Source organism: Leiobunum rupestre, chromosome 11, assembly GCF_980474605.1.
Source record: "Leiobunum rupestre chromosome 11, qqLeiRupe1.1.hap1, whole genome shotgun sequence".
Classification (NCBI taxonomy): Eukaryota; Metazoa; Arthropoda; class Arachnida; order Opiliones; family Sclerosomatidae; genus Leiobunum; species Leiobunum rupestre.
Window position 1 is genome coordinate 2,731,026 of NC_143394.1, and position 16,820 is coordinate 2,747,845.

The 16,820-nt window shown below is 35.9% G+C and overlaps 1 protein-coding gene across 2 annotated transcripts in view; it reads left to right on the forward strand.

Moving 5' to 3' along the window:
* LOC149921107 (ADAMTS-like protein 5) overlaps positions 1-9,253 on the forward strand; it is a 41,032-nt gene extending 31,779 nt beyond the window's left edge. The window contains exons 3-13 of one of the 2 annotated variants that reach the window (XM_090163825.1): positions 546-751; positions 813-858; positions 1,192-1,294; positions 1,351-1,478; positions 2,965-3,097; positions 3,193-3,273; positions 4,459-4,688; positions 5,439-5,581; positions 7,105-7,250; positions 7,316-7,378; positions 8,763-9,253. In XM_090163825.1, coding sequence (XP_090019951.1) covers positions 546-751; positions 813-858; positions 1,192-1,294; positions 1,351-1,478; positions 2,965-3,097; positions 3,193-3,273; positions 4,459-4,688; positions 5,439-5,581; positions 7,105-7,250; positions 7,316-7,378; positions 8,763-9,106 — 1,623 coding nt within the window. In that variant the 3' untranslated portion in view covers positions 9,107-9,253. Of the gene's footprint in view, positions 1-545; positions 752-812; positions 859-1,191; positions 1,295-1,350; positions 1,479-2,964; positions 3,098-3,177; positions 3,274-4,458; positions 4,689-5,438; positions 5,582-7,104; positions 7,251-7,315; positions 7,379-8,762 lie in introns of both variants that reach the window. The other variant, XM_090163824.1, reaches the window with a different exon arrangement.
* The last annotated feature ends 7,567 nt before the right edge of the window (positions 9,254-16,820 follow it).

Consider the following 16,820-nt stretch of genomic DNA (forward strand, 5'->3'; position numbering starts at 1 on the left):
ACCTCATGTTACCAGGACAGGCTTGAGTTAAGGCCTCTCATGGGACCCTATGAAAGGGATAAGATAGTACCACCATCTTCGATTTATTTATCCTTAAATGCATTCTCTTACGTGCAGAACTAGTACCAGCTTAAGTTAATAAGAATCACCTATGGACTAATGCAAAGAATGCTAAATCATACGAAAATGTAGAAAAGTCCAAAATGAAAAACTAAACCTTAATTAAATTTTAAATAATTACAAAAATTGCGAATTACTCGTACCAATATTTCTTAAACGATAAATTAGCCTGGGTGTTTTGTTTCAAGTAACGGAAGGGGACTTCTGTTCGTAACCATGGTGATGATTTTGTTGAGATCCGAAAACCACATATTCCTATAGGTGGCTTTCAAAGCGAAAAGCTACGCGTATTTTCGCGTTGAGGTACAGCAATTAGCAAATAGTTAAAATGTGCTTTCAGCAGTGTTTATAATACCAGAAGTTAATAACCGGAAACGAGAGAAGTATGCATCTTGTCCTTAATATGTTCTTCCACCCACTGTTAGGTATCGAGTCAGAGCAACTCTTCACTGGCGACCCACAGACGTGTGACGTACAGCAGGCCGTACGAGCACGTCCTTGAGGGACGGAGCTCCCTCCAAGAGGCCAGGACATCTCATCAGTCCGACCACCATCCGTGGTCGCACTGGTCCCGATGCAGCCGGCATTGCGGTGGCGGTATCAGTAGCCGCATGCGCGTCTGTCGCGGAAGGTCAGTTTGTGTCTCACTCTGTCCGTGCAATCACAAGAAAATTCACGTTCCAATATTTCAGAAATTGCAACGGAGCGACCCAGCAATTTAGCGTTTGTAATGAAAAAGTAAGTTCGATCAAGTTTTAAAACTATGGTCACACGTGACACTAGGACCTTAAAACTGGATTAAATAGGTCTCATTATCATGGAAAAACTAGCTATAAAAACTGGTTTTAATCGATATTGTGACGGTTGCCCAATTCGTGTGACTAAAGGTAGCAGCGGTTCTCAATTTTTAATGGTTATAAATCCACACGCAACAAATGCAAATTAAATTTTTTATTTATGAAGCAATCGCGAACCCGACAATAAACCACTGCTAATGATTTTGTGAACCGTTGCTACTTGTACGTCTAGTCGTTTTGAAATGTGCTAAGGAAGTGCATTTGATTTCTTAAGCCTTGTCTTCATGTTGACGGGGATTTTCGAAGCGAGCAATGTTCTAGGAGGAATGGAAGACTGACAGCCGGTCGTACAAGTCAGAAATGGATTCCTCTGCCAGGTGATGATAATGATTTAAGTAATATATTTATTCTATAATTTCTGGTAAACCGACAGGGCATACAACATGCGAACTCAAGTGCAAATCAGTCGATCTTGGGAAAACCTACATATTCGGAAAAGCTGAAGACGGTACCAAATGCAAAATGGAAGGAGACCATGTGTGTTTAAACGGAAGATGCTCGGTAAGCCTTTGTTTTTGATCAAACTTATAAGCGAAGGTGTAAATTACGACTTTTAATTTTGATAAAATTTAGATTTCGTTAGAAAATAAGCCTTTGTCTTTATCAAATTTATCTGCCATTTTAAATTAAGGCTTGTTCTTTTGGTCAAACGTAGCTGACGAAATTTACCTGCCATTAAAATTCAACAAGTGGGGCATATTTTTCGTTACAATTTTTTAAGCGCGAAGCCTAAAATCCAAGTGAATACTGCAACACAAATATTCATTCCTACAAAATGTCTCCATTTTCAGTGTGTTTTATACAAAAAAATCTTAATCTGGCAGCTGTTTTTTTTCTGAGAAACTGTTTCTTAAAATGGCTGACGTTTGTTCCGACGAACTTTATCCCAAGGTGGTCGACGGCTATTTCCAATTATCAGAAGTAAATGAACCGAAGTTATTGAAATAGCGCTCAGAATCGGTGGGTGTTTTCCTTATGAAATTGCATTTGGGAATTGTTGGTATAGCTATTTACATTAAAAATGGTTTCTTAAAAACAAAACGTTTTTTCGGCCTGGGAGCGCGCAAAATTTCAAATTCGAAGTAAAAATGTAACTTCAACATGGGGAGCATAGTAATCTGATAACTTCGGTTCATTTTCTTCTGCAATTATCGACTAAGACTATTCGCGGGGTTAGTTGAAAATATAGGACATAATTGTGTAAAGGCTTATTCCCTAAAGTCAAAAGGTTGCGTTTTCGTTCGCCTATTTAACTTCTCGAGGTGGCGGCGGGTGAATATCAACACACCAAAGCATGTCCAATATAATTTACTTTTTGTTGTATACTTTAGACGATACTGAACATTTGTGTCCAAATTATTTTGTGGAAATGGAAATTCGCTGATATTAATTTTGGAAAATTAACCAAAATTAACGTTTACTAGCGTTACTTTTCCGTTTGTGGTGTAGTAGGGTACACGAAATTTTCCGTTTTGTGCAATATTGGGCGGGGACAAAGTATTTTCAATTTCTTATTGGTAATATGACCTCTAGGTCGCGATTAGCAAGAATCGGGAGATGGGTGCTTTTCCAAAATTTGCAGAGGGCACGCGGGCAGTTCAACAAAATTTTATAGAGGAGCGTGGCCATGTAAAACGTTAAGCCCAGTTGATCCATTTCCTCAAATAAAAGTTGGACAATGCTTTACTTTTATTGCATATTTATTTCTTTTAAGCAAATCGCGTATCCTACTTCACCTAAAACAATGAAGCAGGCCGAATTTTGGTAAAAGGTAACGCTAAAATCTTTAATTTTACAAAATTAATATCTTCGCGACATGCGTTGGTGTGTTGATATGATATTTTGCCGAGGTGGGTGTTTAAATTGCAAAGGCTATTTTCTATTAATAAAATTATTTTATATTAATATTTTTACTTAATCTTGTCTAATCAAAAGGATGTGTACGAAAACTAATAGGTTAAATATTCCTCGTGTGAACCTTTCGCAGGCCGTCGGATGCGATTCGATGATCGGGTCGACGCGGGTCTTCGACGGTTGCGGTGTTTGTGGGGGCCATAACAGCACGTGCACAATAGTCAAAGGCGTCTACAAAAAGGAGAAACACAAAAGATGGACTTCCGGTAGGAGTCTCGCATGTTTTTTCGTCTGCTTTTTCTGGGTGCATGCTTTTTATACGCACGTCTTGCGTAATGGCCGCTAGTCCGTTTCTTTACAGACGAGGATTATCAAGAAGTAGTCGAAATCCCGGCCGACGCCTTCAACATTATCGTCGAAGACCATAGCGGAAATCATCTAGGTACGGTAGGTCTTACGATTTTCGTTCGGAAAAGTATACAATAAACGTAGCTCGTAAGTTCAATGTCTTTCGTATTTTGGTTTCGGTGTTTTAGTGTATTTAAAACAACTTGGAAATCTTTAGGCTGTTCTAGACTTCTACCTCAATGTAAAACCAGGTACCCGACCATGAAATGCGTGTATTTCTACAATATTATTTTCGATTTAATTATTAATAGGTGTTAGCTCTTGGCAAAAGGTACGATTTCATGCTTTTAGTGTTGTGAAATTCAATAGTTAATTAATATTGTTCAAAGTGGGGTGGTGGAGTGGTTAGCACTTTCGCCTCGCAGCAAGAGGAGCCGGGTTCGATCCCAGCTTGTGGCACTGGGTGAAAACTCGGAACAACTCCTGCATTGAGTTGGCAAGTAGTGCCGGCCCTAGGGTGGTGCGAACGGTGTGACCGCACCGGGTGCCGTCATAGGGGGAGGGGGGGCGAAAAGCCTGACCTCACGCTGTCAATAATAAGCGATTGCCTATTGGGGGCCACAATGAGATCTCGAGCCACCTGAAAAACTTGCTAGGGCCGCTACAGTTTGCACGTTCTCTCCCCACTGGTTTCATGGGGTTTTCCCTCGAGTTCTTCGGTTTCCCCTTCCATGAAAACTTAGTAGTTAGGGTAAGGAGCTGTTGGCTCGCGTGGCAAGAAGGGCTTGCTACCACCCTCCTACGCATTGTAAGCCGGCCACCTGAATTAATGGCTTTAAAAGTCGCTTGATGTTTTAGGCCTAAGGTGGTGCCTTGGGTATTAGCCTAGCTGATTATTACTATTATTATTCTAAATGCACGGTTTTTGTCAGGTACCTGGTTGTGCCCTATTCGCAGTTTTTCAAACAATTTTTCTTCTTGCTATTGCGTCCATACTATTGTTAAAATCAAAATATTTCTTTTCGCGTACCCGGCTTTATCACATAAGCAATATTTTACGATTTTTACGTACATAGGGCTAGATGTGAAGAACTTGTTTGAGTAAATAGTGATAATTTTTCTCAGATTTTATTTAAATTATCAAATAGGTTTAGTAAATGTAGCAATAGCATTATTAATGCATGCCCTTTGAGACTTTCGTAAGGTAGTTTGAAAACGTGTAAGGACACGGAGACCTCTTCATGTTGTTAAAGCTCTATTTAATTTACCGCGATTTCAGCGTTACAGAACAGCGACGGTAAATACGTGATTAATGGACGTAAAATCTTCGGATGGCCCGGTACTTACGACATCGACGGTACAATTGCCAATTACAGTCGAGTATCCCACGACGAGAAGTTCTTCATCAAAGGGCCACTGAAAAGGAACATCAAAATTATGGCGTTAATGGTCGACAAGAATCCAGGGATCAAGTATCAATATTCTGTGCCCAAGTACAGGTACAAACAGGTACTGTACAGAGATCTTTTCATATAGTCACCCGTGTTTTTTAGGCCATATCCAGCGTAAATATGTCGGGATGAGACATTGATCTGACCGTAACCAAAGAATATAAAGCCCCAGGAATGGAAGGTGTAGCTCAGTCTAGTGGAACCTTTGCGCCTCTCGTTTTTAAAGAGAGACCGGGTTGCGTTAACCTTTTCCGGTCACTCTGATTTGCTTTGCTGGAAGTTTATAGCGCAGCCAAAACACGCGGCCAATAATATCAATCCTTCCATTCCTGGGGCTTCATATTCTTTGCCTTAACATCGCGATGGAAATATAGGGGCTTGTTGGTATCACTATAGCACTGCGTTTGAAGCAGAAATGTTACCATTTCCATTAAAACAATATCCATATCCGTCCATTTTACCATACAAATATTTGTATTGTAACCATTCTCATTCCATTTTACATAAATCTTCTCATTACCATTTCCAAGTATTGCTGCCAAAGATAAAACCAATGCCCTCCCATTCCCTAACTTAAAATTAATATATTTGATCCCCGCGAATTCTCGCGTTATTCAAACAGTTACGTGGTAAAGAACCATGTAGATAAATCGGTGTCACCCAAGTATTCATCAAATTCAGGAATGATGCTTTTGCCATATATTAAATGTTTTCCCCTGAAATAGTGGCCGTGGTCAAAACTACGGTGTGGTACTCTATAATATAATATAAAATAGGATTCTTACACTATTGACGCGTATTTGACTAGTACCGAAATGGATCTAGAGGAGGAAGAAGTTATCCCGTCTTACGACCGCACGCGAAACCAGGTCCGAAGCCCGATACCAATGATATTTCGCCGTTTTACAACGAAGTTAGTAACAATATTCCCAGCGGACCTACGACAAACAGGTTGGTAAATTGTTATTTTCACATCGTGTTTACATGAAAAAATTTTGTAAATTAAATAATATTCGACCAATCACTTAAAAAAATCACTAATGTCTTTAGTCCAGCTTTATTTATGTGAAAATTTAACTGGCCGGAATATATTGAAATTTTACTTAAAGTTGAAGTTTATCACTACATCGACTAAAGCGACTAATCATAGTAACGGTTTCCGATTTCATTAGTGAGTTTCAGCAAACCCATTTCTAGGAGTTCACGCGAACGTCTGCAACGTTCTGGAGATTGGTAGACGTTCGCGTAAACGCCTAGAAATGAGTTTGCTGAAACTCTATTAGCTTTTGAATAAGTCATCGGCTTTGGGATTGCTTAATGAAAATGCTTTTATTTTCAATCAATGAAAATGGGAACAGCTGCTAAGTTTAGCTAAACCATAAGTAACATAATTGCAAAAAGTAAGAAATTTCCTATTACTTTAATGCTAATTTTCTAACCGAACGGTTTTTCGACACTGACTCCGACTTGGACTCACAACCGAAGTGTGCAGTATAATATCGTCCTTAGTAGTACTGGATTTCGCTTCTGGCATTGTTAAACACTAGGGTCTCTGTGTTGAGAACTAAACCATGATGGCGATCTGCGCAATAACTGAAAATTAGTTCGATAATAATTTTTCACCAAATAGTTATGCTCAAAACGAAAATATTTTCGATTTTGAAAAATATAACTCTTAATTACTTCAAATAAGCTCACAAAAAATATACGCCTCCATGAACAATAAGAGTAAAATTGTAAATGTTAGGAGAGGTACAGGAATAAAAATTTCATTCATAGACCCTTTTCGGTTAAAAATAGACATCGGTCCCAGAAATAAGGTATTTGTCATTTGGTAGTATGGTTGACTACAATACTATATAAATGAAGATATAAAATTGGATTGAAAGTAATATTTGCAACTTTAAGGCTTTAACTGGTAAGAGCTCTAAGCAGTTTTTTCAGTTCGGAGAACTTTTTTTGTTATAATATTAATAGGCGTTTCTATAAAATACGGGAGGTCATGTGTAAATATTTTTTCCGCGTCACTAGCTATAGTTATTGAAGATGAAGAGCTCAAGTCGATGTAGATTTTGGAATTTGAAGTCCACGTGCGAAACGCGCGTGCCAATTAACAAGGACGTATCCAGGATTTTATTTCAGGGGGGGGTTTTGAGAGAAAATTTAAAGGGGGGGTGCTGACGGGAGTTTAACTGATTTTTATTGGGTACCCCCCCCCCCCGTCATCAGCATTTGAACCCCCAAACCCCCCCTTAAATACGCCCTTGCCAATTAAGTACTAAAAAGCTTAAGCTCGTGACGCAGAGAAAAACATGTTATACTTTTAATTTTTGGTTTTCATTTAGGGAAACGCTTATTAAGGTAATATTTTAAATTATTTTCAGGAGCCAAGCTCGTCGTCCAACTCCTACACCAGGGTACCAAACCGCTTACGACCGAACTTACCGTTTAACTCCGCCCCCTGGTATCTACAGTTCGACTACTGCTAGGCCGTCGACTCAGGGAGTGACTCCATCTCGTAGCGGACCTCGTTACGATTACGATAGGAATCGTGGCAGACGCCCTAAGGAACCTTCGACTTCGAATGATGTATCAGGAAAACAGAAACCGCAGAACGCGAGTAAGCATTTGTATCTGTTCATAGGCCTTTGCTATCAAAAGATTTCAACCACTTGTTTGATTCAGGTACGTGTCAACCTTGTGAGAAAGTCAAAAACCGATTGAAAAGTTTTTGCACAAGCGATTTTGGTAAGATACGGATATTCGTTAGACTTAAACAACTAATAATACTAATAATAATTAGTTAGGCTAATACCCAAGTCATCTAGCAACGTTTTTTTGATTTTTTTTAATTTGGTGGCCGGGTTAATTTGTCTAGGAGGGTGGCGGTAAGCCCTTCATGCCACGCGAGCCAACAGCGCCCTACACTTACTATTACCGTTAACCTCGACAAGTTTTTATGGGAAGGGGAAAACCCCTTTCAATCAGTGAGGAGATAACCTGCAAACTATACGCAGAAAGAAATGCAACCTCTCGAAATAGTTCCTAACGCTTCTCTTGTCGGGTTGGGGTAACGAATACATTCCTAGGACTTGCTCAACGATATTAATTCACCAAGGCCGGAAATGGCGACACAGTGCGACTCGTGGCCTTCTGTGGTGTGAATCAAATCAGAGAGAGGGCGTTACATGAAAGGGAAAGAGGAGAGATTTGAATTAAGAATGGAAACCATTTTTTTCAGGGGATCTCGGGGTTACTTAAGTTTTGTTTCCAAGTGGGAAAATCGTGCGCACCCGGGTCCCTGGCATGGCCAATCCTCCAGCGTTCTCCCCCGCTTGTACTCAATGTTCTTTCACGTAGACGCGGGTTTCCATAGACTTGCATGTTATAATCTTGGATCACAGATATAAATTTAACTTCAGGCTGCAGTTCCTCGGCTAGATATGTTCAAAATTTCATTCAAATCGGTTAACATTTAGTACGCTTAATTACTATGATTAGAAACATAACACCATTTGAGTCTGTGATAAGGAAAAATTATATAAAGTACTCCAGTGTGTTTAATCAGTGACGGCGATCCCGTGGGGGCTCTGGGGCTCAAGCCCCCACAGGGAAAAACCAACGGGGGCAGAGCACCCGTGGGCCACAGAAATAAAATTGAGGAAAATAGCAATCAGGAAAAAATTTATTATCTCACTGCCTTTACTTGGGTCCGAATTCAGTCTCTACAGGAGTTATTTTGAGATTGCAGATGCGAGTATCATTAAGATGATATAACCGTAAAATTGATTTCGATAGATTCGTCCAAACAAAAAATCGCCCCGTCGTGTGCCCTTTTTTACCTAAAATACCATGTACACAGATATTTTTCTAAAGATATCGACTTAACTTTTATTATTAATGTATTCATTGACTGATGAGATTTTAGAAGGAAAACTCTAAAAAATATATATATAGTAATACAAATTTAGAGCTGTACATTTTCTTGCTTAAGTTTTAAGTATATGGATTTTTGGATAAAAAAATAATTGCTCGTGCCCCCACGGAAATATTTTCCGATCGCCGCCGCTGTGTTTAATTTGAACAACTTGTGAAATCATATCAACCAGTGTGTGTTTTTTGGTTATTACAGTGGTTAGAGGCCAAATACTGAGAGTAGACTTGGTTGGGAAAGAACTCAAATACGACATCTACATTAAAGAATCCTTCAAAACATCTTTGGTCCTAAATCCCAGAGAGTATGTGTGGACTAGAAGTACTTGCAAATGTCCAAAACTACGAAAAGGCCAGGAATACATTATAATGGCCAAAGTGGATAGTTTCTACCGTCCAAACGAAATTAGATTAGTGCTTGATAGGTCCAGCTTCACCCGAAAATACAACGAGAAGCGACAATTTGAAATGATGAAATTGAAGAACATAAGGCCAGAGAAATGTCAAAAATTCAACAAGGCCAGAAGGTCGAATAAATCTTAATGTAAAATTCATTTTTATGTTTTGCACAAAAATGCTTAAAACGCCTTTATTCGTTATATGATATTGAAAAGTAAAGTTCAAACTATTAAGAGTTAAAAGCAAGCTTTTTGTTTATATACATTGTATAAAATTTATACAATTTAATGTCTTTATTTATTTTTTACCAAAATTAAAATAGCTTGTTCTTAAATATTAAACTAATCTCTTCATTTAACATAATTCACTAATTAATCGTAATCTATTGGCAATTTAATTCTAAACTCGCAATATCTCACACCTATAGCGATTGGTACAATGACGTCATAGAGCGTCACTCCTGTCTTTTCCTTCAAGAAATTGTATACCAACATGGCATACAAATTTGAAGTCGACGTGCGAAACTCATTGGCCAATTGAGTACTACGATCTGAAACGCAGGGAAAACAGTTAATTTTTTCTTTTGTTTTATGGAAATACCTATTGCTAGGACCCTGTTATTAAAACTTAAAAATAAAGCAAGATACAAGAGTAAACAAACGCGCGCATTTTGTTTGAGTGGTTTAATCAGTGGCCGTTAGGCGGCAAAAGACCCGAAAGAGGCTCTAATACCTTTAGCGCCATCTCTTTGCGAATGAGAACTAGATTCTTATTTTAACCCCTTCTTTCGGGGAGGGACTTAATGCACCAGTCGTCAGTGTCTGTTATTTTTCCTTAAAACCATGAATGCATTTTTAGTTCCACATTATATATATATATTTATTTATTTATATATATATATATATATATATATATATATATATATATATATATATATATATATATATATATATATATATATATATATATATATATATATATATATATATATATATATATATATATATCGAGTGGGACTATTGTTTTCCTTAGAATGTTGTGAAGTGTCGTCGTCATCGTTCACATTTGCAACGTACACCTGTCACCTTCCATATCTTTTTAACGGGGTGAAATAACCTGGCCGTTTTTCTAAGAATACTTCATAGGGTTTCCACTATCTGCACAATCAAGTTCCGCCTCTTAAAAGTAGTTAACGGCGATTTGCCAGCCCCTTCTATCCGACCCCCCTTTAACACTTTAAAAAAAAATACGAAGTCTAACAATTTAGGATAAGATTGACCTTTAAATTCAGTTTCATTTTTAATCTATATTACTGCTATAGCTCTACATTGTGTGCAAGTTTCAACCCTGTAAATTAAACGGGGGGCGCTACGTCCTCCCTTTTCTGATTTTGAGCGTTGATTTACGCACTCTAATTATTACGGAACTGAGTGATATAAAAAATTTATTTCTGTTTTAAAATACTTATTTATCTTGTTTTTAATGGTGTGCCAGGTTATGGCGCCCTAGAATAATTAGAGGGCCTTGGGCGCTACTGAACCGTATTTCCGCTGGCGTTTGTTTCGAGGGGGAAATAACTCGCTGAAAAAGTGTACACCAGATTACTTAAAAAAAATTACGGATTACCAAAAATTACGCGGGATTACTCCAAGTAATCCAAAGAATATTATCAGAGATTATTATAAGATTACTAGAGATTACTGAAGATAACTAGAGATTACTGAAGATAACTAGAGATTACTGAAGATAACTAGAGATTACTGAAGATAACTAGAGATTACTGAAGATAACTAGAGATTACTGAAGATAACTAGAGATTACTGAAGATAACTAGAGATTACTGAAGATAACTAGAGATTACTGAAGATAACTAGAGATTACTGAAGATAACTAGAGATTACTGAAGATAACTAGAGATTACTGAAGATAACTAGAGATTACTGAAGATAACTAGAGATTACTGAAGATAACTAGAGATTACTGAAGATAACTAGAGATTACTGAAGATAACTAGAGATTACTGAAGATAACTAGAGATTACTGAAGATAACTAGAGATTACTGAAGATAACTAGAGATTACTGAAGATAACTAGAGATTACTGAAGATAACTAGAGATTACTGAAGATAACTAGAGATTACTGAAGATAACTAGAGATTACTGAAGATAACTAGAGATTACTGAAGATAACTAGAGATTACTGAAGATAACTAGAGATTACTGAAGATAACTAGAGATTACTGAAGATAACTAGAGATTACTGAAGATAACTAGAGATTACTGAAGATAACTAGAGATTACTGAAGATAACTAGAGATTACTGAAGATAACTAGAGATTACTGAAGATAACTAGAGATTACTGAAGATAACTAGAGATTACTGAAGATAACTAGAGATTACTGAAGATAACTAGAGATTACTGAAGATAACTAGAGATTACTGAAGATAACTAGAGATTACTGAAGATAACTAGAGATTACTGAAGATAACTAGAGATTACTGAAGATAACTAGAGATTACTGAAGATAACTAGAGATTACTGAAGATAACTAGAGATTACTGAAGATAACTAGAGATTACTGAAGATAACTAGAGATTACTGAAGATAACTAGAGATTACTGAAGATAACTAGAGATTACTGAAGATAACTAGAGATTACTGAAGATAACTAGAGATTACTGAAGATAACTAGAGATTACTGAAGATAACTAGAGATTACTGAAGATAACTAGAGATTACTGAAGATAACTAGAGATTACTGAAGATAACTAGAGATTACTGAAGATAACTAGAGATTACTGAAGATAACTAGAGATTACTGAAGATAACTAGAGATTACTGAAGATAACTAGAGATTACTGAAGATAACTAGAGATTACTGAAGATAACTAGAGATTACTGAAGATAACTAGAGATTACTGAAGATAACTAGAGATTACTGAAGATAACTAGAGATTACTGAAGATAACTAGAGATTACTGAAGATAACTAGAGATTACTGAAGATAACTAGAGATTACTGAAGATAACTAGAGATTACTGAAGATAACTAGAGATTACTGAAGATAACTAGAGATTACTGAAGATAACTAGAGATTACTGAAGATAACTAGAGATTACTGAAGATAACTAGAGATTACTGAAGATAACTAGAGATTACTGAAGATAACTAGAGATTACTGAAGATAACTAGAGATTACTGAAGATAACTAGAGATTACTGAAGATAACTAGAGATTACTGAAGATAACTAGAGATTACTGAAGATAACTAGAGATTACTGAAGATAACTAGAGATTACTGAAGATAACTAGAGATTACTGAAGATAACTAGAGATTACTGAAGATAACTAGAGATTACTGAAGATAACTAGAGATTACTGAAGATAACTAGAGATTACTGAAGATAACTAGAGATTACTGAAGATAACTAGAGATTACTGAAGATAACTAGAGATTACTGAAGATAACTAGAGATTACTGAAGATAACTAGAGATAACTGATATTACGCGAGATTCATTAATATTACTGATATTACGTTTGATTTATTATGATTACTGGATATTACTGATATTACACGGGATTCATTGGGATTACTAGAGATTTCTGTTATTACCTGAGATTCGTCGAGATGACGTTATCGCAAGCGAGATTGAGTAAGTAAAGCAACACGCGGCTCCAGTATAACTCGATTTCCGTATGACATAATGAGAAGTTGAGCAAGTGCTTCGGGGCGGGACCAATCAAATGTGGCACGTATTCCCAATATTTTTAGTTAAATTGAAATACGGGGCTAAAAAAGGTTACGTGACGTCAAAAAGATACGCTTTAAACTATACTAAAAACCGAATACTTTGATTGGTATTACAATTGTATCTCTCCGACTAGTATAAATATAATTAACTTGGAATAAAGTAAAATTCGACGATTGACGATTATAAAGTCTGTGTTTTGCTTTAGGATTACTAGATGTTACTGATATCGCTTTAGAACAGATACAGAGCTCTGACACTGGCCGTAAGCTCCGCCTCCGTTTCCATGACAACCACTGTAGCAGACGACTTTTCAAACTCTTGGAGGACCAGCACGGTTTTACAGCGGGAAAAACTCAGCTTTCCCATGGCAAAACCTTTTAACTAACACGGTCGTAAATTTGAGATTTTTGACTTTTTCTAAACCTAAGTTATAAGATTTTAACGTGGTTTTTAATGCAAAAATTATAAAATCCAAAACCATTTTTTAAGTCATAAATAGTTAAATATTTATGACTTTTACCTGAAACTTTTACAGTATTTTTGTACATGCCTTAGTAATACTGATGCGTAAAAATCTATTTTTTCACAAATTTGTTGGTTAGAAGGTTTTGCCATGGGGCCGCCGCACTATGGAAGATAGCTAGTCATTTTTAATTTATTTCAGTTTTTAAATTGGTTATAAGTCGAAAGTTACTAATAAGTGAATATTTTAAAAGTCCGTGTATTACGGACGTAGCAGCGGGGAAGCGGTATGCTAATAAAATTACTTTAATAGATGGTGAAGTTACATATTTAGTTGGGGTTAGGCCCAATGACAACATAACTGATATCAGACTGTGGCTTCCAATTACATATTTAGATTTATTTACATACTTAATTTTACGTAAAAGTGCATACACACTTGATGAATTGAAAGCTTTTAAAAGTTTAGAAGCGTACAATTTTTATTTTGACAACTGTTTTTTTCCCATTTTTAAATGCAAGCAATTTCCCCTCAGCACAATGGAAACCTACTGAATCCTCGTATCTATGAATAATTAAATATAATGTTTTAAATGATATTTTGAAGTATAATATTTATGTTTTACCAGCAAGTATTAAATGTCCAGGCCCCAGATTTTTTAATATACCACAATTTTCAGTCAAGTGTTTATCAGACACTCTTCCACCCCATGATTTGGACAAAAAAAACAGCATAGAGTGGTTACTCCAATTAAGAATTTTTCTGTGTGATGATGTTTGTATTGCGACCGGAGCTGCCCTTTAACTAACAAATTAGACGGCTTTTCCATGAAAATCCCGAAACAGTCAATTTTAACAGTTCCTTTATTCCCGAACACATTAAAAAATGAACGTGGCATAGTTTTGTAGAGTTGATCTCTAGATGGGCAAATAACAAGATGCCCAAGTCGAAAGGGAAAATACATCCAAAATTGAATGGAATATTCTTGATGCTGTGTGATTGGAAACATTAAACCTGTACGCTATATCTAAAAAGTCCGGATTTAATCTCCACTTCATTAGAACAATAATAACTTGATCAACTTTTGCTAGAGCAGATTTATTTGGTTTGACAATGTTGAATACGATCATCAGAGTTTCACAACTTGATAAGCCAGTATAATATTTCACTTTCAATTAATCTAAAAAGTTTTCTTCCGTAATTGCTGTAGCTTTGAGTTTCGCGGTAGTTTTTTGGAATTAAGTTTTGGTTTCTAAAGATTTCTTATTCAATTTTGACTATATCTTTTTCACAAGAATCCGATTGAGTTGAAGCATCTTGAATATTCGGACAAACTTGAATGCACCAATAGACGAAGACTCTTCGTGTTCAGGTAAAGAAACGATATCTTCAAGAACCACCTCTTCTTCCGAAACCATAAGGGTGTCTTTTGGCTCTTTAGGCGTATCATGGGTGTTTGTCTTTGATTTAGTAATTTCTAATCTTCGCAGTAATCTTTCTCTTCTATCCATAATCTTAAAATGTTTATTGGAATTTTGAGATTTGTTGTAACCCAAATTAAAACTTGGGATCCAATCTCTTATCTTGGTCTAACAATTTGGCAGGGGCTCCTGAAACAAATATTTGTTAATTTACCATTATTTACTTAAATTTTAAAAGAAACATATAAACTCACCTGTTATGAAATGAAGAGAACATATTATTGCACTTTTAATTTTGTCTTTACTGAGGTCTTTCCTTTATAAAGCTTGAATCCACCTTTGCCTCCTTATTTTTGAATTTTACTATGCCTTGGTTCTTATTCTTTTCGTTTAATGATGGAAAGCGATAAAAATATACCTTATTGCTGTCTCGATTTCCGCGTATCGTAAGAAGCGCAAAAATTAATTATTTTTAACATGTTAAATAGATAATTTCACGAAATTAATAAGAAATTAAGTAAGTTTATTGTAAGCTCTATATGCCGCCAAAACCCTGTTTGCCCTCCAAGGCTCGTTTTAAAATTGAGAATATGACGTCACACCTACGTAATTTGGCTAGACCGCGCCCAGTGTCAGAGCTCTATTTTGTATTACTTTTTTTGGCTTTTTTTTAAAGCTAGAAATATTTGCTAATGCACTTTTTAATCTTGAATATTTGGTTCACAAAACGGCAAAAACAAACCTTTCTCACACCTACACGCCTTTTAATGATGAAAAGAAAATTTGTAACTTTTAAGCGACAAACGTAATTGAACGGTGCATTGGCCGTGAGTGATTGGCCGTTTGACTGAAATATTTTCCGAGGCCACACTAGCGCCACATGAAGAATATCCCTCGGAATATCCGGTAAAATTGATAAACAAAATAAATAAATACCGTTTTAAAATGTTCCGGTATATTTCTACATCTCTAATTGCCTTTACCAACCTCTACAAACTTATATTCAATATAGTAAACTAGGTAACCAATACATTACATTAAATTAGCATACGTAGTTTTTGAAAAACCCGCCAAAATCGTTAGTTCACCGGCTTAAACTCCGAGGGTAGCACCCAAAGACTATATAAATTCTTACATAGACTGGTTTGTGCTTCGGAGCTTTGGTTGACGATTTTTTTCCGAACATCAGCGCCATCGAGTGTCGGCGGGAGTAACTTTTCATAAAGAACTCGCGTCGTTGGATCTGGCGGTCATTATTTTCTGATAAAAACCGCACCGTGGGAGCCACGTGTTTATATTTTTTTCAATCATGTTTTTTTATCATTTGTTTAAATAATTTTTATTTCCAATGGATAAAAAAATAAAATTAAAAGCCAAAAGCAGCTCATTCTGTTCTTTTGTTAATTGTTATAACGAAAGGAAGATAACGAAAGAAATATCTTTTTTTAGATTTCCTAAAGATGAACAAAGGTAGGCCTGTTACCTGTTTAGTATAATATATCTTTGTTGGGGTATGATTCAAACTAATATTTATCTTGCAAATTTTTAGGAGTAAACTTTGGGTTTCCAATTCAGGTCGCAGGGACTTAGAAACAAAATCTTTGGATTTACTCTACAAGTCCTACACTGTTTGTGCGGCACATTTTGAAGCTGAGTGCTTCATGAATAAATGTAAACCAAATAAGTTAGTTTGGAATGCAACTCCAACCTTGAAAACTGAGGAATTGTCTTTAAACAGTAAATTATAAAATTAATTTTTATCTGTAGATATATATGTATTATTTAAATGCTTTATTTACCTATTTAAAGGGCCAATAATTCAAGATGACATTCCAATCTTAGATCACGTTTCATCTATTGTCAATTTAACTGGTATTTTTAAAAGCTACATAAAGAATAATAATAAAGAAACTTAAGTATTATTTTTCATTTCAACCTGACTCTTATTTAGATAAAACTCTGGAATCTAGAGAAACTATAAATTCTTCAATGGAATTTAGTGGAATAGTAATTTCTTCACCAGTTCTGAAAAATTCAATTGACTTAACAGGTGAATTTGCAAAATATGAAAATTAAACTAATTTAATAGTAACAAAATCTATTTCTGTCTAATATTTGTAGGTTTAGTAAATGACATATTTAATGTCAGCAGTGTTATACCCTATGAGTCGTGTAATCCTCATAGTAACAATGGTAAAGGCATTTAAATTTAAACATG